Genomic DNA, 24,040 nt, shown 5'->3' with positions numbered 1-24,040 from the left:
AATATTTGAGGGACCGAGTCTGGGAAAAGGTTAAGGGATGGATGGAAAAGCTATTATCTTCAGCAGGGAAAGAGGTACTGATTAAAGCAGTGGCTCAAGCAATTCCAGTATATTTGATGGCATGTTTCCGGCTGCCACGGGGTCTATGTGAAAGCATTACTTCGCTGATCAGACAATTCTGGTGGGGAAGCAAGCATGGGAAACGAAAACCGAGTTGGGTGGCATGGGACGTGGTGACCCTGCCAAAGCATCTTGGAGGTCTTGGCTTTCGGGATATGGAGATGTTTAACTTGGCCCTCCTAGCACGGCAGTCCTGGCGCATGTTGCAAAACCCACTGTCTCTGAGTGCGAGGATCCTGAAAGCAGTATATTACCCTAACTCGGACATATTTGGCGCAACACTAGGGTCTCATCCCTCGCAGATTTGGCGGGCTATTTTGGACGGCCGGGATATCATGGTTCAGGGGCTGGTGCGTAGAATCGGAGACGGTGAATCGACAAATATATGGGAGGATAATTGGTTGTCGAGACCAAACATGAAGAAGCCGGTCACCTCTCTAGTGCAGAATCCACCAACTACAGTGGCTGAGTTGATAGACCATACTTCATCATCCTGGAAGGAGGATCTAGTCCGGACGGTGTTTATACCAATCGACGCAGCGGCAATATTGCAAATACCCCTTTGTACACGCCAGACTGACGATTTTTGGGCTTGGTCCGAGGAGAGGAAGGGCATGTTTACCGTACGATCGACGTACCGGATGATCCAGCGAACGAAGCTAAGTCGCGAGGCATGGTTGTATGAAGATGGATCCTCTTCCGACTCCATTGGTGCTGACCAGGGTTGGACCGAACTGTGGCGGATCAAGGTTCCCTCAAAGCTGAAATTCTTCTTATGGAGACTCGCCAAGCATTCTGTCCCCACAGCAGCGCTACTCCACCATCGAAATATGTCAACCTCACGAGCTTGCTGTCTTTGTGGGGCTGTTGACACCTGGCGCCATGCCCTTGTGGATTGCTTGGTCTCCAGGAGCACCTGGGCGCTGTCTTCAGAGGCGATCCTTGACAAGATGAGCACATGCATTGAGGAAAACGCAAAAAGATGGTTGTTCGTCATGCACGAAGCGCTCAACCAAGATAATTTCCTTGTCTTCGTCGTCACCCTATGGGCGCTATGGGGCGCCCGAAGGAAGGCAATACACGAGGATATCTTTCAGACACCTTATGCCATCAATGGGTTTGTATATTCCTACATAGCAGATCTCAAGGCTATCCAGAAGCCGAATGTCGCTGGTGTTAGGGTGCCACAACCTCGAATTAATCACTGGATTGCACCGCCATTGGGGATGGTCAAAATCAATGTAGATGCCGCAGTAGGCCGGGCGCGGGGTGCAGCGGGAGCAATCTGTAGAGACCAAGACGGAGTCTTCTTGGGAGCTTTGGCGGTGGTTTTCTCCCATCTCTCAGACCCCGACACCTTGGAGATGCTCGCAATCAGGGAGGCTTTGGCATTGGCAGATGACATATATGTCAGGAGGGTACATGTTGCTTCGGATTGTAAAGTGGCCGTCGACGACATCCAACAGCAAAACAAAGGAAGCTACGGGGCAATTGAACATGAAATCAGACAACATAGGTCTGAATTTGAGGCTTGTAATATACTTCATGAATTTAGGAGCTCGAATATCAAGGCTCACAAACTAGCAAAGCACGCTTTATCTCTCGGGGTTGGCCGCCATGTTTGGTTAGGCCAGCCCAACGATCTTGATTTCGTCCCTGTAAACATTGTGACGACGTAATAAAGCTTTGCAGTTTGTCTCAAAAAAACTAGTGATCTCTCGTAGGTGATTGCTGTTAGGAATCGGTACGGGGGAAACATAGCTATCACAGTGCGCAAGCACCAGCGCTTTAAGGCGTCCGTACCGATGCGTAATACGGATCGACTACAGGCGATGCCTTAGCTAGTTCGGTCCTGTTTCTTTGTTGTTTTTTCTTCATTTTTCCACCTTTTTTTTCTTTCTTCTTCTTTTATGCCTCGGTTTTCTTTGATTTTTCAACGTTTTTTAGTTTATCTTTCTTCTCCTTTATGCTTTGATTTCTTTGTTTCTTTCTTGGTTTCTTTGCTTTTCTTTTAGTTTTTTTGTCGTTTTTCATTTGGTTTGTCATACATGTATACTTTTTTCATACACATTCTAAATGTTTTGTATACATTTAATTTATTTGTTTTATATCAGTTTAACGTTAACCGAATACATGTTCAATATTTTTTACAGAAATATGTTTTGATTTGTTTTCAAATATATGTAACACATTTTTTTAATACATGTTGAAACATTTTTTATTGATAAAAATATTTGTTGGAACTAGGCTACATTTTTGTACATTGTAGAAATATTTTTTTAAATGTCACGAACACATTTTAGAAACTCGTCAATGGTTTTCAAAACATAGTTACACATTTTTTGGATGTACTCCCTCCGTTCCAAAATAGATGCCAACTTTGTACTAACTATGAGTTAGTACAAAGTTGGCTCATCTATTTTGAAACAGAGGGAGTAAAACATATTTCTACTGTATCACTGAATATTTATTTACATTTTCATCAACAACTTTAAATGTCACGCACATGTCTTTTGAAACGTGCGGCATTTTAGAATTATCATAAATATTGTCGTGCATATGATTAACTATTTTTATATACATGATTAACATTTTTCTGTTCTTTACATTCACATTTATAAATTTTCATATACAACAGAAACATATTATGTACATGTTTCAACATTTTTAATGCAATATTAAGATTTTTCAAAATTTATGTAAAGTATTTTTTAATACTTAATTATTTACTTATTTTTGAAATATAAATACATGTAAAAAATAATTTAAAAATGTTATGAAAAAGATATGGACAAACACGCATGGCATCATCATGACATTAGCACGGAGCAGCAGCTTGTCACTGGGCCATCCTAATTCTGGTTCCCTGCAGGCCGTTCCTTGGCGTCGCAGCGGCTGGTACATAGCTGCGCCCATGCGCAGGCTTCCGATAGGAGCACTGCTATACCTTGCTTCTAGTGAGACCGAGGAAGCCTAGGCTGAAGGGATTAGCGAGACGGGCCGATACAGGGGTGTGGGAGGCCACAACCTCCTTTTTATTTTTTAAGGTTATTTTGTTTTTTTACTTTGTTTATATTTTCAAATATTCGAGATAACTATATAACAATAGCACTTTACATAAAAACATTTGAAAAATTGTTTATAGAGAAAATGTTTCTCATGTATACAAAAAATACAATGTGTATGAAAAAAGTTGATCGTGTATTTAAAAATGTTAATCAAGCATTTGGAAAATAATGTTAATCTTGTATTTATAAAATATTAATCAAGCTTTTGAAAAATGTTATGTTTTTATAAAAAAATGTTGACCATGTATTAAAAAATGTTAATTTTGTATTTGAAAAAGTTAATCAAACGTTTGAAAATGTTAAATGTATATGCAAAAAATGTGATCTTGTATTAAAAAATGTTAATCTTGTATCTTAATGAATCATTTAAAAATGCTAAAAATGTGTATGGAAGACCATGTATCCTAAAAGGTTAATCCTATATTTGAAAAATGTTAAACTTGTATTAGAAAAATGTATTAGCTCTATACCAAAAATGTACAATATGTATGGAAAAAAGGACATAGAAAAATATAAATTTTCAAAAAAGTTAAACATGTATTTAGCAGGAAAGACAAAAATACAATCCGGCCGGCCCAACCTGCGGACTCTTCAGGCGAGACAAGAGCTATACTCGCGATAAGCGAGATATAGCTCTCGTAGGATTGTAGAACTTCTTGTATCTACGTTACAATGAAGCAGGCCCAGGGCCTGGCCCAATTCCGTCTCTGCCCCTGGGTGCAAGTAAAGATTTTGGGAGGATGTCACAGATCAACCTCCATGTCTGCTTCAACTAAAAAAAAAACCCTCCATATCTGCTTTTCCCTAGACTTTACAACTTGATCTTTAGTCAACATGTTAATGCCGCCAAAGATTTTAGGCACGATTTTGATTGCATTCTGTTCAGAAGATACTTGCATTCTGACACGTTGGATATGTGGAATAAGTTTTCAGATTTATGTGGTCAGGTGACTCTAAACAATGAACCAGACAAGGTTGTATGGCTTTTTTTTTTGAAAGATCCAGTGTTCACTGGCATTTCATAGATTGAGCAGAATGGCTGTATGGCCTTTAACCAAGTGAAATGTTTTCCCGGTGAAGTCTCTCTATGATTATTTGATTGCATAGGCAGGCTCAATTTCCTTGTAACGAAATTTGGAGGATGAAAATGCATCTAAAAAATCAAAGATTTCTCTTTGCTAGTTGTTAAGAATAGCAACCTTCTAAAGACAATCTTAAGAAAAGAGGATGGGAGGATCAGGTAAATGTGGGTTATGTTGTATGGAAGAAAGCATTGATCACCTTTTATTCTTCTACTATCCTCTGGCTAAATTTCTCTGGAGTGCAGTGGGTAGGAAATGCTAGAAGTCCTAATTCTATTTTTGACTTACTGTTCCTGAATTCTGCTAGTTTAGTTATACCGTTCCTTTTTATTTTGAGCTGTCAGTTTTACTGTTCCTGGATGTAGTATGTGGTACTGTGCTAGTCTCTCGCTGTGTAAGAGTTGATTTCTTGCGTTGGCCTCAGGTTAGCTTTTGCAAGTTATTTTGCAGCTTATGAAAAGATTTTACACTCAGCTTGGTGGGTTAGCACCTTGTGGATGTAGGCTGTTTTTATTTGAAAAAAACACAAAAAGATATAGGATATTTTGACAGGTACTCTCTCCATGTGCTAGATACATCCGTTTGAGCGGCAACTAAATCCGGACGGAGGAAGTATCTCAGTATAATGGAAATGGGGCTATGAAGCTCCTTTCCTCCAGACAAAATGTAAAATCTAGCATACTGCATAGAGAGAACAGTAACATCAATCACAAGCTAATCTGATATTCTGATCTGCTGCTATCTCAAACAACTGAAGAAAAAACATGTCTAAATGGTTACACAAGAAAACATAAACATCTGCAGAGCTACACAAACAAAAGTTACAATCAGAAACTGCACGATAGGTCAGGTGTTTTCTCCTTCACAAATTATGCTCGCAATACAGGTCGCATCTGGTTTCTGATGCCTGCGATCCGAAGGGAACCTAAACAGGACTCGCTCGCTTAATCAGCAGTATGTACAGGCAAGTCTCACTACTCTGCTAATTTGCTAGTCTCCTGTCTCAACACGGTAAGCACTGGATGGATCCCAGGGGGCTACTCACGAAGCAGCATTCGCAACATCTTTACTCGATCGATTGTACTTCATGTGGCTCTTCACAAGCTGACCAGCGGCTAGAGCAGCGAGGAGAGAGAGCTCGCCGGCAAGCACACTGCCCGCTACAATGGTAGCCAAAAGTCTAGCATTCGCACCTGGCGAGCCATGATTTGGGCCCTTCACACCAAGCAGGTTCAAACACGCGGCCTGTGAGGTGAGAGAGGTGCCCCCTCCAATTGTACCAACCTGAGAAATACAAACTGAAGTCATTATAATGGACATATTAATATGAGAAGAACAGTAGAAATTTAGGATTGATCGAATTACGGATCAGAAAGCATAACACAAAAACAAATGATTCAGCAAAGACTTATTGGCTAATAATTTTAGTCACTGAAGCCTGGCGATTACAGACTGCACTACAATCTACATAGAGAAGGAACTTGATTCCAGCTACCAAGAATGGAAAGGAAAATGGGATCACCTCGATGGACGGCATGGTCACAGAGATGTGGAGATCTTTTCCCTCATTCACTGCCTCCAACATGGTGATGCACTGTGAGCTTTCGACATTTTGCGCAGGATCCTGGCCAGTAGCAATGAATAGTGCAGTTACAATATTGCTTGCATGAGCATTGAAACCTCCAAGAGCTCCAGCTACAGCTGACCCAGCAAGGTTTTTGATAATGTTAAGCTCGACAAGTTTTTCCACAGTGGTTTTCAGAACACTCTGCACAACTCTTCCTTTAATTGTAGCCTCACAAACAACAGATTTCCCGCGACCATCTATCCAATTTACAGCAGTAGCCTTCTTGTCTGAACAGTAGTTACCTGATATAAGCAAAAAATTAAATCATTTTCAAATGCTGGACAAAGAACAATGGTGATATTGGGTACTACTATACATCCAGGGAAAGTGCTGAATTGGTCCACTACAACATATATCATAAATAGGACCATGATAAGTATTTATTTTTTTGATAAAAGGACTACGGTAAGTTTGCTCCGGGTCAACAGAAAACTAGCAGATCTATTGTTTGCTTTGATCAGCAAAGCAGTGCATTAGTTATCTGCTAAAAGGATGTATTAGTTTTTAGAGAAAGAATGCAAGTCACAGTTTGCAAGGAAAGAGTTTAAACCAGATATGCTGATGACATCCATGTCGGGGAAGTTGTTCCGCAGGTAGCCCAAGACATTTTCGACACCTTTTGACACCATATTCATCCCCATAGCATCTCCAGTACTACAGGTAAACCTCATGTAAAGGTTTCTTCCAGCTAGTGCACACTGAATACCTTGTAGCCTACCAAATCTGCTTGATCTGTGGATATACCAGACAATGCAAACAACTTGGTTGTTACAATTGCTACAGAGGTTTACCCTTACATTAACTGTATTAATTAATTTAGTTAAGAAAGGATGCATATTACACAGTGAATCAAGCAAGCGGGTTAAATTATCTAGGGGTAGAAGTACTTATACAGTATACATATACTTCATACAGAACTAAATGTGAGCCATGGAATATAATAAATAAGAGGCTAACAAACTTGGGTACTCATGAAATAAATCACACATGGAGTAAAAGCTGTTTGAGAAAATGCAATCCGTGTTTAAACATTAGCACCAAAGCAGCAAGCATCACATTAGCACCCTAACAACAGACCATGTACCTAAACTCTGAGTAATTTGACAGTATACGATGCACCAAGAATCAAATGCTAAAGCACAAGCTAACAAAGATGCCATTTGTTAAACTTATTACCAACTCTAAAGTACCCATGGAAGTTAACCAATGCAAAAACTGCTAAGGAATGACCTAAGCTAACATCTGCCAATGGCAACACATGTTACCATGATTTCTCTAGACTTTGAAAGAACAGAAAATAACAACGTAAAGAACGCCACAACTATGAAACGGTGTGAACGAACAATACCCCAATTATAAAGAGTACTAAAAATGACAATATTAAAAACTTCTACACATGGACCAAAAGTCCCTCTATGTTCGAAAAAAGGGAAATAATAACTGCCTAAGCATCTACACAGTATAGACTGACACATAGGTATAGTAACTAGGCCAACAATAAAACATTACAAACAGCAAGTAACAAGCTGAGTCTAAACGCCATGAACCGACAGAACATATGTGACGTGCATCCTGAACCTCTGAAAGAGGATACGCCAGCACATGCTAACGGTTTAAAGTGCACAAGATGACATCAATTTCAGATCCTCTAAAATTCAAGAAGCGAAAACCGACACACGTTTGAGGAGACTCGCTAACGGTTTAAAGTGCACAAGATGACATCAATTTCAGATGCTCTAAAATTCGAGAAGCGAAAACCGACACACGTTTGAGGAGACAGCGACACTTTGTCGCCGTTCCCGAGGTTTGAGGAAACACAAAGCGACACTTTGTCGCCGTTCCTCAAGGTTTGAAGAAACACAAAGCGACACTTTGTCGCCGTTCCCCGAGGTTTGAGGAAACGCAAAGCGACACTTTGTCCCCGCTCCCCGAGGTTTGAAGAAACGCAAAACAACAATTCATGGTCAAATAATGCAGAAAAGGTATACGCTGGCATTTATCGCAGTTAGCTAGTAGCAATCAGATGAATCAGGCAATATAATTCTAATGATGCCTCAATATGTGGTTAAAGACGTTGTAGTTGCCTTAACAGAGTGCATGTGCAATATGGCAATAATACCCTGTAGCCACTACCCCATCATCAACAAAATGAGAAAGGGACTTGCTTTGGTGTGCAATCACCTGACTACATGCAGAACTACTTCTAGCTATGAGCATCACACCAATACTGAAAACATCACATGACAGCAAAAGAAGGCATTTTTCAATCATCACTCACACTATACTAGATCATCAGAGAGTGAGAGGCCTACTTATTGAAGACAGCAGCCAGTGCCTCAAAATTGGCAGGCGCCTCAAGAAACATCTTGAGCTCCGCTGCCCGCTTGGCGCTAGGTAACTTGACGGCGGGTGCGCGGGACATGGCGTCACGGAGCAGCACGCTGAAGGCACCCCCGGACGCTGCAATGGCCCTGCAGCCGCGGTTAACGCTGGCAACGAGGCATCCCTCAGTGGTGGCCATGGGAACATGGTAGTCGCGCCCGTCCAGGAGCAGCGGGCCGGCGACCCCGACCGGCAGCTGCACATACCCGACGGGCATCTCGCAGCATTGCCCGAGAATGGCCTCATAGTCGATCCCGTCGAAGGGGAGCCCCTCCACGCCCCGCCCGGTTATCCGCCGCAGCGCCTCTCGCCTCAGCCTGGCCGCGCGGCGGCAATCCCGAAGCCGCGACTCCAGGCGGTGCGACGGGAGCTCCCCGGAAACCACCGCGGCGACGATCTCCTCGTCCCCGTCGTCCGGGCAGTCAGGCATTGGCGCGGGCGCGACGGCCGCCGGCGAGCGGCGGGAGCCGTCCTGCCCCTCCTCGCGGCGGGCGCTGGCGGACTGCGCGAAGGGCACGGCGAAGAGGCTGAGGAGGTAGACGACGGAGGCGAGCTGGCAGACGACGGTGGCGAACTCGCGGCCGCCGAGGGGGAACCTGAGGGGCCGGCCCGGGTCGCTGCAGAGGCGGAGCAGGTCGCAGGAGGAGAGCACGAGCGAGACCATCGCGAGGCCGTTGGTGATCCGCACCGGGAGGGGCAGCGCGCCCGCGCCCGCGCCCGTGAGGGCCCTCCGCGCCGCCGCGATGCGGCCGCCGACCCGGCGCGCGTCCATTGGTCTAATCGCCGGGCCGCCGCGCGCGGGGGTCGGGGCGAGATTGCGGGCAGTTACAGGACGGGGCCGAGCGAGCAGGAGCAGGAGCCGGAGCCGCCTGTGCGACCGTGCTGCAATGTGTGTCTGCGTTGCCGCTGCTGGCTCGGGAGGCGCGTGTGCCGTGTGCGGGGAAGAGTGGTCGGTTGGGTCGATCCAAGGACGGGGAGGCGTCGGGTCCGGGGATCGGACGGCGAGGAGCGCGGCGTGGAGGGTTCTTGGTGTGCACGGAAAATGCAGCTGCCGAGGTGCAGGTCAGATGTTCGGCGTGACACGGATCAAAGCGACAGAGCTTCTTTCTTTTCTTGCAAGCAGAGGACCAAGAGGTTTGGTCGTATCTAGTGGACGAGAGATGGCAAACAGAACCAGTCCACGGCCTCCTAGACATGTCGGCCAAAACAATCTTCCCAGCACCCCAACCCCCTCAAAAGCCCGTGCGTACCCCCGGCCACCATACCTGGCCATGAAAACCCGGTCCGGTCGAAATAGCCCGACCTGGCCCGGCTCGGTCTTGCCCATGGGCCAGGGCTGGGCCCAAGTTTTGAGTCTGGAGGCTGGGCCGGGCCAGGCTTGGGCTTGGGCTTGGCATATTTGTGTTTTAAGAAAGCGGCCCGACTCAAGGCCCGATGGGCTTTTTCATTGATGGGCCGGGCTTGGGTCTGAAATCTAGGCCCGATGGTCGGTTTAGGCCTGGGTTTTTTTGCTGCGGGCTTTGTTGGGCCTGGCCTGGTTAGTTCGACTTATGGCCAGCTATACTGGTCACTGACCAGTAAAAAAAAATCGACCCAGACAGACGCCTCAAATGGACCTCGAACGTCCGGGCTAACCGGCACTCCTCATATCCAGCCCAAAAATGAAGCAGATAAGAGGATGCCCGGGCACGTCCACCACGTCGGACCCGACAGGCCTACCCTGTTGGGGAACGTAGTAGAAAACAAAAAAATCGCGCCTACACACACCCAAGATCAATATGAAGATACATAACGGGTTGAGATCACGATCGTTACCGTCACCGAGTTGCGGCAGAAGAAGAACGTGTCGGTGTAGATCGTACTTACTCCCTTCAACCGTCAATGAACGATCGCGCGGACCGCCCATGAACAGTCCCTCAAACCGAAGACCGAAAGCACGACCTCTCTACTTGGTTGCAAGCATGCAGTCTTCACGATCCGACAACGCTTCGATGTCCAGAGCTAATTGTCGCCGGAGAATTAGAGGGAGAAGATTAGAACCACACTAGGCTTCTAATTATGAGGATTAGAGAAACTAGACCAAGCTCTAATTAGTTAATTAGGACCAACTAGAACTAGGACTGGATGAACTAGAGGAGGCTCCAAAACTTGTGTGTCTCAATAGAGAAAAAACCCTAGTATATATAGGTTAGAGGAGAGGGAGAGAGGGCAGCCACCAAGGAGGGAAGGAGCCTCCTTGGGGCACCGGCTAGGAGGGAAGAGTCCAACTCCTCCCCCGGTACAATTCGGCCTCCCCCTTCCATAAGGGGGGTGGCCTTTTAAGGCCCGTTTGTATTAAATTAAATATAAAAGTGTTCTAAATATTTTCAGACCCTTATATATATAATTTAACAGCCCTCAAAACATTTTCCACCTATATATTAATTATTGGTAATACCCGCTATTACCCAATACTCTTTGAAACCCTTCTGGTGACCTCGAAATGCTTTCGGATCCTCTCGGAACTATTCTGAACATTAATGAAAATATTCCAAAAATATGTTCTCATCACTCCCGTCCTACTAACACTCAGCAGATCGTGATTGCCTTAAGCTTGGGACCCCGTAGGTTCGGTAACTCATAGACATGAATGAAACACCTTCGTTCAATGACCGACAGCAGAACTGTGGACGTCCATATCGATCCCTATGAGCACATGAATGATATTCGAGTGAACCTTTGTTTATCATGTGATGTTCCCTTTGCTTCACGATACTTCACAAAACCAGGGATGCATCGGTATCCTCCCGAGTCATCACATGCTCATTATACTATTATCCTCGCTACCGGTTTGTTCTTCTTTCTCATTATTGTGTTCCGGCATCCCCGTGACGAAGTCACCTGTGTCTGGCCAGACGATGAAGGGCGGCGTTTGTGAAGACCATATCCGAACCACAAGGCAACAAACAAAGACACTTTGCAACAACGCAGGAAACAAATAGGAAGGATGTGGAGAGGGCATTTGGAGAGGGCATTTGGAGTGCTTCAACCTCGTTGGGGAGTTGTTCGTGGAGCTGCAATGATATGGGAATCAAAAACTTTATGGCAGCTGATGACATGTTGTGTTATTTTGCACAATATGATTGACGAGGATGAGGGCGATGGTGTAGCCCAAACCAATGATTTTGAAGCGCTTGGAGAACAAGTTGAAATCTCGGGAGATCAAGATGCAAATTAGCTTATGAACTTCCTGCAGATGCATCAAAATCTTCTAGATCATTAGATGCACGCACAACTACTCAATGATCTTGTGGAGCATATGTGACCCACAATGTAAACCAAAGAGCTAATGTCTGAGTTGTGCACTTAAAATAAAATTTATGTAAGAACTATGTATTTTCGGTGCCAACAATTGTTATTTATGTGCGACATTGGTGTGTATGATGGACGTGCATGGATTTGCATGTATTTGAGAATTCGGATTTGAGGTATGTGGATGCCAAGCATGCCATATGAGGGGGCCGTTCGGCTGGGTCTGTGGGCGTGCCCGGGCGTATACGTGGATGTATAGGGGGGCGGATTTGCCAAGTACGGTTGTAAATGCTCTTAAAGCATCTATATCAATCCCAAAAGGTTAATTTTCCCATATTTGCCTAAGGTCTAGTCCAGGGTGACGTTGCCGGCTATGGTGTCCCCAGCGAGGCCTTGCCAGGACTGTACCTGAGATGATGTTAATGACGGCGACGTTGGGTGTAGAGAACCGGTAACGGGTTGACTTAGTTCAGATGATGGTGCGTGGTTGTCCATGATAGATTTGGTGTGGGGAGATTTAGAGGGATGGCAGGGGCGGCGACAACATGTCAGGGGCGTGGCTCGTGCAAAGCGGGGCAGCGAAGTGTGCCCACTCTCCCATCCTACCTCCTCTTCAAATGCCCTCTGGGGCCTCGGATTTTCGGATGAACTCTCATCTTTGACGAGCAGGGGCTCCTTCGTGGCGCTCCTCCTCCCCTCAGTGCGATATGGGTGCGGGTACTCATCTCCTGCCTCCCCCTCTCTCTCCCTCTCTCTCCAATATATATACTTTGCATTTGGGGTTCACTTGAACCATGGATTTTTCCGGTAGTGAGTAGATCGGGTAGAGAGTTGTGTTTCTTATGCCGAACAGGGAGTTACAGTGCCCGAGCTCAGAGGGACCCTGAATCCTATCCATTGTTTCGGCTCTCGGGATCCGTGAAATGATTAGGGCCAACTCTGATACAGGCTGCGCAAAAGTCGCGTGTTGTAGTGTGGAGGTACAGAATAGTGGCATACGGTAGGGTAACATGGAGTAGTGCCATGAGGATTTGAAGCGAGTGCGTCATCTCCGAGTGCCAATAGATTCTGGTCTGTGGCCTAGGAAAGGATCTTGTAGGTGAGCCATTGATAACCCACAAGTATAGGGGATCAATTGTAGCTTTTTCGATAAATAAGAGGGTCGAACCCAACGAGGAGCTAAATGTAGAATTTATATTCTCTTCAAGTTCTATCGACCACCGATACAACTCTATGCACAATTAACGTTCACTTTACCTAAAATAAGAATAAAACTAGAAGTACTTTGCAGGTGTAAAGGGATAGGTTTGCAAGATAATAAAGAACATGGAAATACAAGTTAGGTGCTATTTTACTAAAAGTACAATTAGGTTAGTATAGCGAGTGTGGAAAAGTGGTGGTAGAATTTACGAAATTGTCCTTAAGCAATTGGCTAAGTTATTAGACCGATAACAAGTTTTTATGTGGGAGAGGCCACTGCTAGCATGTCATCCCTTACTTGGAATTCTATGCACTTATGATTGGAACTATTAGCAAGCATCCGCAACTACTAATGTTCATTAAGGTAGAAAAATTCCAACCATAGCATTAAGATATATTGGTCCCCCTTCAATCCCGTATGAATCAATTTCTATGGTAGGAAGAAGCTTCTGCCACTTTTTGAAGGAAATATGCCCTAGAGGCAATAATAAAGTTGTTATTTATATTTCCTTATATCATGATAAATGTTTTGTTGGGAATCGTAGCATAATTTAAAATTTTCCTACGCTCACCAAGATGCATCTATGGAGTATACTAGCAACGAGGGGAAAGGAGTGCATCTACATACCCTTGTAGCTCGCGAGCGGAAGCGTTCCAATGAACGTGGATGACGGAGTCGTACTCGCCGTGATCCAAATCACCGATGACCGAGTGCCGAACGGACGGCACCTCCGCGTTCAACACACGTACGGTACAGCAACGTCTCCTCCTTCTTGATCCAGCAAGGGGGAAGGAGAGGTTGATGGAGATCCAGCAGCACGACGGCGTGGTGGTGGATGTAGCGGGATGCCGGCAGGGCTTCGCCGAGCATATACGAGAGAGAGAGGTGTTGCAGGGGGAGAGGGAGGCGCCCAAGGCTGTCGTGTTGCTGCCCTCCCTCCCCCCTTTATATAGGCCCCCTTGGGAGGGGGGGGCGTCGGCGAAACCCCATCTAGGGTGGGGGGCGGCGGCCAAGGGGGGTGCCTTGCCCCCCAAGGCAAGTGGGAAGCCCCCCACCCTAGGGTTTGCAACCCTAGGCGCATGGGGGGAGGCCCATGGGGGGGCGCCCAGCCCACTAGGGGCTGGTTCCCTTCCCACTTCAGCCCACGGGGCCCTCCGGGATAGGTGGCCCCACCCGGTGGACCCCCGGGACCCTTCCGGTGGTCCCGGTACAATACCGGTAACCCCCGAAACTTTCCCGGTGGCCGAAACTTGACTTTCTATATATAAATCTTCACCTCCAGACCATTCCGGAACCTCTCGTGACGTCCGGGATCTCATCCGGGACTCCGAACAACTTTCGTGTTTCTGCATACACATATCTCTACAACCCTAGCGTCACCGAACCTTAAGTGTGTAGACCCTACGGGTTCGGGAGACATGCAGACATGACCGAGACGCCTCTCCGGTCAATAACCAACAGCGGGATCTGGATACCCATGTTGGCCCCCACATGTTCCACGATGATCTCATCGGATGAACCACGGTGTCGACGATTCAATCAATCCCGTATGCAATTCCCTTTGTCAATCGATATGTTACTTGCCCGAGATTCGATCGTCGGTATCCCAATACCTTGTTCAATCTCGTTACCGGCAAGTCTCTTTACTCGTACCGCAATGCATGATCCCGTGACTAACGCCTTAGTCACATTGAGCTCATTATGATGATGCATTACCGAGTGGGCCCAGAGATACCTCTCCGTCACACGGAGTGACAAATCCCAGTCTCGATCCGTGCCAACCCAACAGACACTTTCGGAGATACCCGTAGTGTATAGTCACCCAGTTACGTTGTGACGTTTGGCACACCCAAAGCACTCCTACGGTATCCGGGAGTTGCACGATCTCATGGTCTAAGGAAAATATACTTGACATTGGAAAAGCTCTAGCAAACGAAACTACACGATCTTTTATGCTATGCTTAGGATTGGGTCTTGTCCATCACATCATTCTCCTAATGATGTGATCCCGTTATCAATGACATCCAATGTCCATAGTCAAGAAACCATGACTATCTATTGATCAACGAGCTAGTCAACTAGAGGCTTACTAGGGACACGTTGTGGTCTATGTATTCACACATGTATTATGATTTCCGGATAACACAATTATAGCATGAACAATAGACAATTATCATGAACAAAGAAACATAATAATAACCATTTATTATTGCCTCTAGGGCATATTTCCAACAGTCTCCCACTTGCACTAGAGTCAATAATCTAGTTACATTGTGATGAATCGAACACCCATTGCGTCCTGGTGTTGATCATGTTTTGCTCTAGGGAGAGGTTTAGTCAACGGATCTGCTACATTCAGGTCCGTATGTCTCCATTTTGAACACTTTCACGAATGGAGTTGAAGCGACGCTTGATATGCCTGGTCTTCCTGTGAAACCTGGGCTCCTTCGCAAGGGCAATGGCTCCAGTGTTGTCACAGAAGAGAGTCATCGGGCCCGACGCATTGGGAATCACCCCTAGGTCGGTAATGAACTCCTTCATCCAGACTGCTTCCTGTGCTGCCTCCGAGGCTGCCATGTACTCCGCTTCACATGTAGATCCCGCCACGACGCTTTGCTTGCAACTGCACCAGCTTACTGCTCCTCCATTCAAAATATACACGTATCCGGTTTGTGACTTCGAGTAATCCAGATCTGTGTCGAAGCTAGCGTCGACGTAACCCTTTACGACGAGCTCTTCGTCACCTCCATAAACGAGAAACATATCCTTAGTCCTTTTCAGGTACTTTAGGATATTCTTGACCGTTGTCCAGTGTTCCATGCCGGGATTACTTTGGTACCTTCCTACCAAACTTACGGCAAGGTTTACATCAGGTCTGGTACACAGCATGGCATACATAATAGACCCTATGGCCGAGGCATAGGGGATGACACTCATCTTTTCTATATCTTCTGCCGTGGTCGGACATTGAGCCGTGCTCAATTGCACACCTTGCAATACAGGCAAGAACCCATTCTTGGACTGATCCATATTGAACTTCTTCAATATCTTGTCAAGGTATGTACTCTGTGAAAGACCAATGAGGCGTCTTGATCTATCTCTATAGATCTTGATGCCTAATATATAAGCAGCTTCTCCAAGGTCCTTCATTGAAAACCACTTATTCAAATAGGCCTTTACACTCTCCAAGAATTCTATATCATTTCCCATCAACAGTATGTCATCCACATATAATATGAGAAATGCTACAGAGCTCCCACTCACTTTCTTGTAAACACAGGCTTCTCCATAAGTCTGTGTAAACCCAAACGCTTTGATCATCTCATCAAAGCGAATGTTCCAACTCCGAGATGCTTGCACCAGCCCATAGATTGAGCGCTGGAGCTTGCATACTTTGTTAGCATTCTTAGGATTGACAAAACCTTCCGGCTGCATCATATACAACTCTTCCTTAAGGAAGCCGTTAAGGAATGCCGTTTTGACGTCCATCTGCCATATCTCATAATCATAGTATGCGGCAATTGCTAACATGATTCGGACGGACTTCAGCTTCGCTACGGGTGAGAAAGTCTCATCGTAGTCAACCCCTTGAACTTGTCGATAACCCTTAGCGACAAGTCGAGCCTTATAGATGGTCACATTACCATCCGCGTCCGTCTTCTTCTTAAAGATCCATTTGTTTTCTATGGCTCGCCGATCATCGGGCAAGTCAGTCAAAGTCCATACTTCGTTTCATACATGGATCCTATCTCGGATTTCATGGCTTCTAGCCATTTGTCGGAATCCGGGCCCGCCATCGCTTCTTCATAGTTCGAAGGTTCACCGTTGTCTAACAACATGATTTCCAGGATAGGGTTGCCGTACCACTCTGGTGCGGAACGTGTCCTTGTGGACCTACGAAGTTCAGCAACTTGATCTGAAGCTTCATGATCATCATCATTAACTTCCTCCCCAGTCGGTGTAGGCACCACAGGAACATTTTCCCGCGCTGCGCTACTTTCCGGTTCGGAAGGGGTGACTATCACCTCATCAAGTTCCACTTTCCTCCCACTCAATTCTTTCGAGAGAAACTCCTTCTCCAGAAAGGACCCGTTCTTGGCAACGAAGATCTTGCCTTCGGATCTGAGGTAGAAGGTATACCCAATAGTTTCCTTAGGGTATCCTATGAAGACGCATTTTTCCGACTTGGGTTTGAGCTTTTCAGGTTGAAGTTTCTTGACATAAGCATCGCATCCCCAAACTTTTAGAAACGACAGCTTAGGTTTCTTCCCAAACCATAATTCATACGGTGTCGTCTCAACGGATTTCGACGGAGCCCTATTTAAAGTGAATGCGGCAGTCTCTAAAGCATAGCCCCAAAATGAGAACGGTAAATCGGTAAGAGACATCATAGATCACACCATATCCAATAGAGTGCGATTACGACGTTTGGACACACCATTTCTCTGAGGTGTTCCAGGCGGCGTGAGTTGTGAAACTATTCCACATTTCCTTAAGTGTACACCAAATTCGTGACTTAAATATTCTCCACCATGATCTGATCGTAAGAATTTTATTTTCCTGTCATGTTGATTCTCAACTTCACTCTGAAATTCCTTGAACTTTTCAAAGGTTTCAGACTTGTGTTTCATTAGGTAGACATACCCATATCTACTTAAATCATTAGTGAGAGTGAGAACATAACGATATCCTCCGCGAGCCTCAACACTCATTGGACCGCACACATCGGTATGTATGATTTCCAATAAGTTGGTTGCTCGCTCCATTGTTCCGGAGAACGGAGTCTTGGTCATCTTACCCATGAGGCATGGTTCGCACGTGTCAAATGATTCGTAATCAAGAGACTCCAAAAGTCCATCTGCATGGAGCTTCTTCATGCGCTTGACACCAATGTGACCAAGGCGGCAGTGCCACAAGTATGTGGGACTATCGTTATCAACTTTACATCTTTTGGTATTCACACTATGAACATGTGTAACATCACGTTCGAGATTCATCAAAAATAAACCATTGACCAGCGGGGCATGACCATAAAACATATCTCTCAAATAAATATAACAACCATTATTCTCGGATTTAAATGAGTAACCATCTCGAATTAAACGAGATCCAGATACAATGTTCATGCTCAAAGCTGGCACTAAATAACAATTATTGAGGTTTAAAACTAATCCTGTGGGTAGATGCAGAGGTAGCGTGCCGACGGCGATCACATCGACCTTGGAACCATTCCCGACGCGCATCGTCACCTCGTCCTTCGCCAGTCTCCGTTTATTCCGTAGTTCTTGTTTTGAGTTACAAATATGAGCAACCGCACCGGTATCAAATACCCAGGAGCTACTACGAGTACTGGTAAGGTACACATCAATTACATGTATATCACATATACCTTTGGTGTTGCCGGCCTTCTTGTCTGCTAAGTATTTGGGGCAGTTCCGCTTCCAGTGACCACTTCCCTTACAATAAAAGCACTCAGTTTCAGGCTTGGGTCCATTCTTTGACTTCTTCCCGGCAACTGGCTTACCGGGCGCGGCAACTCCCTTGCCGTCCTTCTTGAAGTTCTTCTTACCCTTGCCCTTCTTGAACTTAGTGGTTTTATTCACCATCAACACTTGATGTTCTTTTCTGATTTCCACCTCCGCTGATTTCAGCATCGAATATACCTCAGGAATGGTCTTTTCCATCCCCTGCATATTGTAGTTCATCACAAAGCTCTTGAAGCATGGTGGAAGCGACTGAAGGATTCTGTCAATGACCGCGTCATCCGGGAGATTAACTCCCAGCTGAGTCAAGCGGTTGTGCAACCCAGACATTTTGAGTATGTGCTCACTTACAGAACTATTTTCCTCCATTTTACAGCTAAAGAACTTGTCGGAGACTTCATATCTCTCGAACCGGGCATGAGCTTGGAAAACCAATTTCAGCTCCTCGAACATCTCATATGCTCCATGTTTCTCAAAACGCTTTTGGAGACCCGGTTCTAGACTGTAAAGCATGCCGCACTGAACGAGGGAGTAATCATCAGCACGCTGCTGCCAAGCGTTCATAACGTCTTGGTTTTCTGGGATTGGTGCTTCACCTAGCGGTGCTTCTAGGACATAATCTTTCTTGGCTACTATGAGGATGATCCTCAGGTTCCGGACCCAGTCCGTATAGTTGCTGCCATCATCTTTCAGCTTGGTTTTCTCTAGGAACGCGTTGAAATTGAGGACAACGTTGGCCATTTGATCTACAAGACATAGTGTAAAGATTTTAGACTAAGTTCATGATAATTAAGTTCATCTAATCAAATTATTTAATGAACTCCCACTCAGATAGATATCCCTCTAGTCATCTAAGTGAAACATGATCCGAGTTAACTAGGCCGTGTCCGATCATCACGTGAGACGGACTAGTCAAGATCGGTGAACATCTCCATGTTGATCGTATCTTCTATACGACTCATGCTCGACCTTTCGGTCCTCCGTGTTCCGAGGCCATGTCTGTACATGCTAGGCTCGTCAAGTCAACCTAAGTGTATTGCGTGTGTTCCGAGGCCATGTCTGTACATGCTAGGCTCGTCAACACCCGTTGTATTCGAACGTTAGAATCTATCACACCCGATCATCACGTGGTGCTTCGAAACAACGAACCTTCGCAACGGTGCACAGTTAGGGTGAACACTTTCTTGAAATTATTATAAGGGATCATCTTACTTACTACCGTCGTTCTAAGCAAATAAGATGCAAAAACATGATAAACATCACATGCAACCAAATAGTGACATGATAAGGCCAATATCATTATGCTCCTTTGATCTCCATCTTCGGGGCACCATGATCATCTTCGTCACCGGCATGACACCATGATCTCCATCATCATGATCTCCATCATTGTGTCTTCATGAAGTCATCACGCCAACGATTACTTCTACTTCTATGGCTAACGCGTTTAGCAACAAAGTAAAGTAAATTACATGGCGTTATTCAATGACACGCAGGTCATACAAAATAATAAAGACAACTCCTATGGCTCCTGCTGGTTGTCATACTCATCGACATGCAAGTCGTGATTCCTATTACAAGAATATGATCAATCTCATACATCACATATATCATTCATCACATCTTCTGGCCATATCACATCACATAGCACTAGCTGCAAAAACAAGTTAGACGTCCTCTAATTGTTGTTGCAAGTTTTTACGTGGTTTGTAGGTTTCTAGCAAGAACGTTTTCTTACCTACGTATGACCACAACGTGATTTGCCAATTTCTATTTACCCTTCATAAGGACCCTTTTCATCGAATCCGTTCCGACTAAAGTAGGAGAGACAGACACCCGCTAGCCACCTTATGCAACTAGTGCATGTTAGTCGGTGGAACCTGTCTCACGTAAGCGTACGTGTAAGGTCGGTCCGGGCCGCTTCATCCTACAATGCCGCCGAAACAAGAAACGACTAGTAGCGGCAAGAAGAATTGGCAAACTCAACGCCCACAACTGCTTTGTGTTCTACTCGTGCATAGTAACTACGCATAGGCCTGGCTCATGATGCCACTGTTGGGAATCGTAGCATAATTTAAAATTTTCCTACGCTCACCAAGATGCATCTATGGAGTATACTAGCAACGAGGGGAAAGGAGTGCATCTACATACCCTTGTAGCTCGCGAGCGGAAGCGTTCCAATGAACGTGGATGACGGAGTCGTACTCGCCGTGATCCAAATCACCGATGACCGAGTGCCGAACGGACGGCACCTCCGCGTTCAACACACGTACGGTACAGCAACGTCTCCTCCTTCTTGATCCAGCAAGGGGGAAGGAGAGGTTGATGGAGATCCAGCAGCACGACGGCGTGGTGGTGGATGTAGCGGGATGCCGGCAGGGCTTCGCCGAGCATATACGAGAGAGAGAGAGGTGTTGCAGGGGGAGAGGGAGGCGCCCAAGGCTGTCGTGTTGCTGCCCTCCCTCCCCCCTTTATATAGGCCCCCTTGGGAGGGGGGGGCGTCGGCGAAACCCCATCTAGGGTGGGGGGCGGCGGCCAAGGGGGGTGCCTTGCCCCCCAAGGCAAGTGGGAAGCCCCCCACCCTAGGGTTTGCAACCCTAGGCGCATGGGGGGAGGCCCATGGGGGGGCGCCCAGCCCACTAGGGGCTGGTTCCCTTCCCACTTCAGCCCACGGGGCCCTCCGGGATAGGTGGCCCCACCCGGTGGACCCCCGGGACCCTTCCGGTGGTCCCGGTACAATACCGGTAACCCCCGAAACTTTCCCGGTGGCCGAAACTTGACTTTCTATATATAAATCTTCACCTCCAGACCATTCCGGAACCTCTCGTGACGTCCGGGATCTCATCCGGGACTCCGAACAACTTTCGTGTTTCCGCATACACATATCTCTACAACCCTAGCGTCACCGAACCTTAAGTGTGTAGACCCTACGGGTTCGGGAGACATGCAGACATGACCGAGACGCCTCTCCGGTCAATAACCAACAGCGGGATCTGGATACCCATGTTGGCCCCCACATGTTCCACGATGATCTCATCGGATGAACCACGGTGTCGACGATTCAATCAATCCCGTATGCAATTCCCTTTGTCAATCGATATGTTACTTGCCCGAGATTCGATCGTCGGTATCCCAATACCTTGTTCAATCTCGTTACCGGCAAGTCTCTTTACTCGTACCGCAATGCATGATCCCGTGACTAACGCCTTAGTCACATTGAGCTCATTATGATGATGCATTACCGAGTGGGCCCAGAGATACCTCTCCGTCACACGGAGTGACAAATCCCAGTCTCGATCCGTGCCAACCCAACAGACACTTTCGGAGATACTCGTAGTGCACCTTTATAGTCACCCAGTTACGTTGTGACGTTTGGCACACCCAAAGCACTCCTACGGTATCCGGGAGTTGCACGATCTCATGGTCTAAGGAAAATATACTTGACATTGGAAAAGCTCTAGCAAACGAAACTACACGATCTTTTATGCTATGCTTAGGATTGGGTCTTGTCCATCACATCATTCTCCTAATGATGTGATCCCGTTATCAATGACATCCAATGTCCATAGTCAGGAAACCATGACTATCTATTGATCAACGAGCTAGTCAACTAGAGGCTTACTAGGGACACGTTGTGGTCTATGTATTCACACATGTATTATGATTTCCGGATAACACAATTATAGCATGAACAATAGACAATTATCATGAACAAAGAAACATAATAATAACCATTTATTATTGCCTCTAGGGCATATTTCCAACATGTTTATTATTCATGCTAGAATTGTATTAACCGGAAACTTAGTACATGTGTGAATACATAGACAAACAGAGTGTCACTAGTATGCCTCTACTTGACTAGCTCGTTAATCAAAGATGGTTAAGTTTCCTAGCCATAGACAAAGAGTTGTCATTTGATGGACGGGATCACATCATTAGAGAATGATGTGATTGACTTGATCCATCCATTAGCTTAGCACTATGATCGTTTAGTTTAGTGCTATTGCTTTCTTCATAACTTATACATGTTCCTATGAGTATGAGATTATGCAACTCCCAAATACCGGAGGAACACTTAGTGTGCTATCAAACGTCACAACGTAACTGGGTGATTATAAATATGCTCTATAGGTGTCTACGATGGTGTTTGTTGAGTTGGCATAGATCGAGATTAGGATTTGTCACTCCGATTGTCGGAGAGGTATCTCTGGGCCCTCTCGGTAATGCACATCACTATAAGCCTTGCAAGCAATGTGACTAATGAGTTAGTTACGGGATGATGCATTACGGAACGTGTCAAGAGACTTGCCGGTAACAAGATTGAACTAGGTATTGAGATACCGGCGATCGAATCTCGGGCAAGTAACGTACAGATGACAAAGGGAACAACGTATGTTGTTATGCGGTTTGACCGATAAAGATCTTTGTAGAATATGTAGGAACCAATATGAGCATCAAGGTTCCGCTATTGGTTATTGACCGGAGATGAGTCTCGGTCATGTCTACATAGTTCTCGAACCCGTAGGGTCCGCATGCTTAACGTTCGATGACGATCGGTATTATGAGTTTATGTGTTTTGATGTGCCGAAGGTAGTTCGGAGTCCCGGATTGGATCACGGACAGGACGAGGACTCTCGAAATGGTCGAGACATAAATATTGATATATTGGAAGGGTATGTTTGGACACCGGAATGGTTTCGAGTAAGTTCGGGCATATATCGAAGTACCGGGGGGTTACCGGAACCCCCTGGGGAGTCAATGGGCCTTATTGGGCCTTAGTGGGAGAGAGGAGGAGGCGGCCAAGGTGGGGGCGGCCCCCCAAGCCCAATCCAAATTGGGAGGGGGCGCCGGCCCCCCTTTCCTTCTCTCCTTCTCCCTCTTCCTTCTTCTCCTACTCCAACTAGGGAAAGGGGGGAGACCTACTCCTACTAGGAGTAGGACTCCCCCTTGGGCGCGCCATAGAGAGGTCCGGCCCTCCCCTCCTCCCCTCCTTTATATACGGGGGAGGGGGCACCCCATAGACACACAAGTTGATAGTTGTCTTAGCCGTGTGCGGTGCCCCCTCCACAGATTTTCACCTCAGTCATATCCTTGTAGAGCTTAGGCGAAACCCTGCGTCGGTAACTTCATCATCACTGTCACCATGCCGTCGTGCTGATGAAACTCTCCCTCGGCCTCAGCTGGATTAAGAGTACGAGGGACGTCACCGAGCTGAACGTGTGCAGATCGCGGAGGTGCCGTGCGTTTGGTACTTGGGTCGGTTGGATCGCGAACACGTTCAACTACATCAACCGCGTTACTAAACGCTTCCGCTTTCGGTCTACGAGGGTACGTGGACACACTCTCCCCGCTCATTGCTATGCATCACCTAGATGGATCTTGCGTGTGCGTAGGCAATTTTTTTGAAATACTACGTTCCCAACAGTGGCATCCGAGCCAGGTCTATGCGTAGATGTTATATGCACGAGTAGAACACAAAGAGTTGTGGGCGATAATAGTCATACTCCTTACCAGCATGTCATACTTTGATTCAGCGGTATTGTTGGATGAAGCGGCTCAGACCGACATTACGCATACGCTTACACGAGACTGGTTCTACCGACGTGCTTCGCACACAGGTGGCTAGTGGGTGTCTGTTTCTCCAACTTTAGTTGAATCGAGTGTGACTACGCCCGGTCCTTGTTGAAGGTTAAAACAACAAACTTGACGAAAAATCGTTGTGGTTTTGATGCGTAGGTAAGAATGGTTCTTGCTAAGCCCGTAGCAGCCACGTAAAACTTGCA

The 24,040-nt window shown here is 46.1% G+C and overlaps 1 protein-coding gene across 1 annotated transcript; it reads right to left on the bottom strand.

Annotated features, from left to right (window-relative positions):
- Positions 1 to 4,973: 4,973 nt before the first annotated feature.
- Positions 4,974 to 9,182, bottom strand: LOC109782286 (3-hydroxy-3-methylglutaryl-coenzyme A reductase 1). The gene is made up of 4 exons (XM_020340885.4): positions 8,210 to 9,182; positions 6,448 to 6,629; positions 5,793 to 6,139; positions 4,974 to 5,554 (listed from the first exon to the last, which is right to left on the bottom strand). The coding sequence occupies exons 1-4, from the start codon at positions 9,049 to 9,051 to the stop codon at positions 5,312 to 5,314; spliced, it is 1,614 nt and encodes a 537-aa protein (XP_020196474.1). The 5' UTR covers positions 9,052 to 9,182; the 3' UTR covers positions 4,974 to 5,311.
- Positions 9,183 to 24,040: the final 14,858 nt, after the last annotated feature.

This window comes from Aegilops tauschii, chromosome 6, assembly GCF_002575655.3.
Source record: "Aegilops tauschii subsp. strangulata cultivar AL8/78 chromosome 6, Aet v6.0, whole genome shotgun sequence".
Classification (NCBI taxonomy): Eukaryota; Viridiplantae; Streptophyta; class Magnoliopsida; order Poales; family Poaceae; genus Aegilops; species Aegilops tauschii.
The sequence above is the reverse complement of the archived record's forward strand: the minus strand, read 5'-3'. Positions and strand labels throughout refer to the sequence as shown.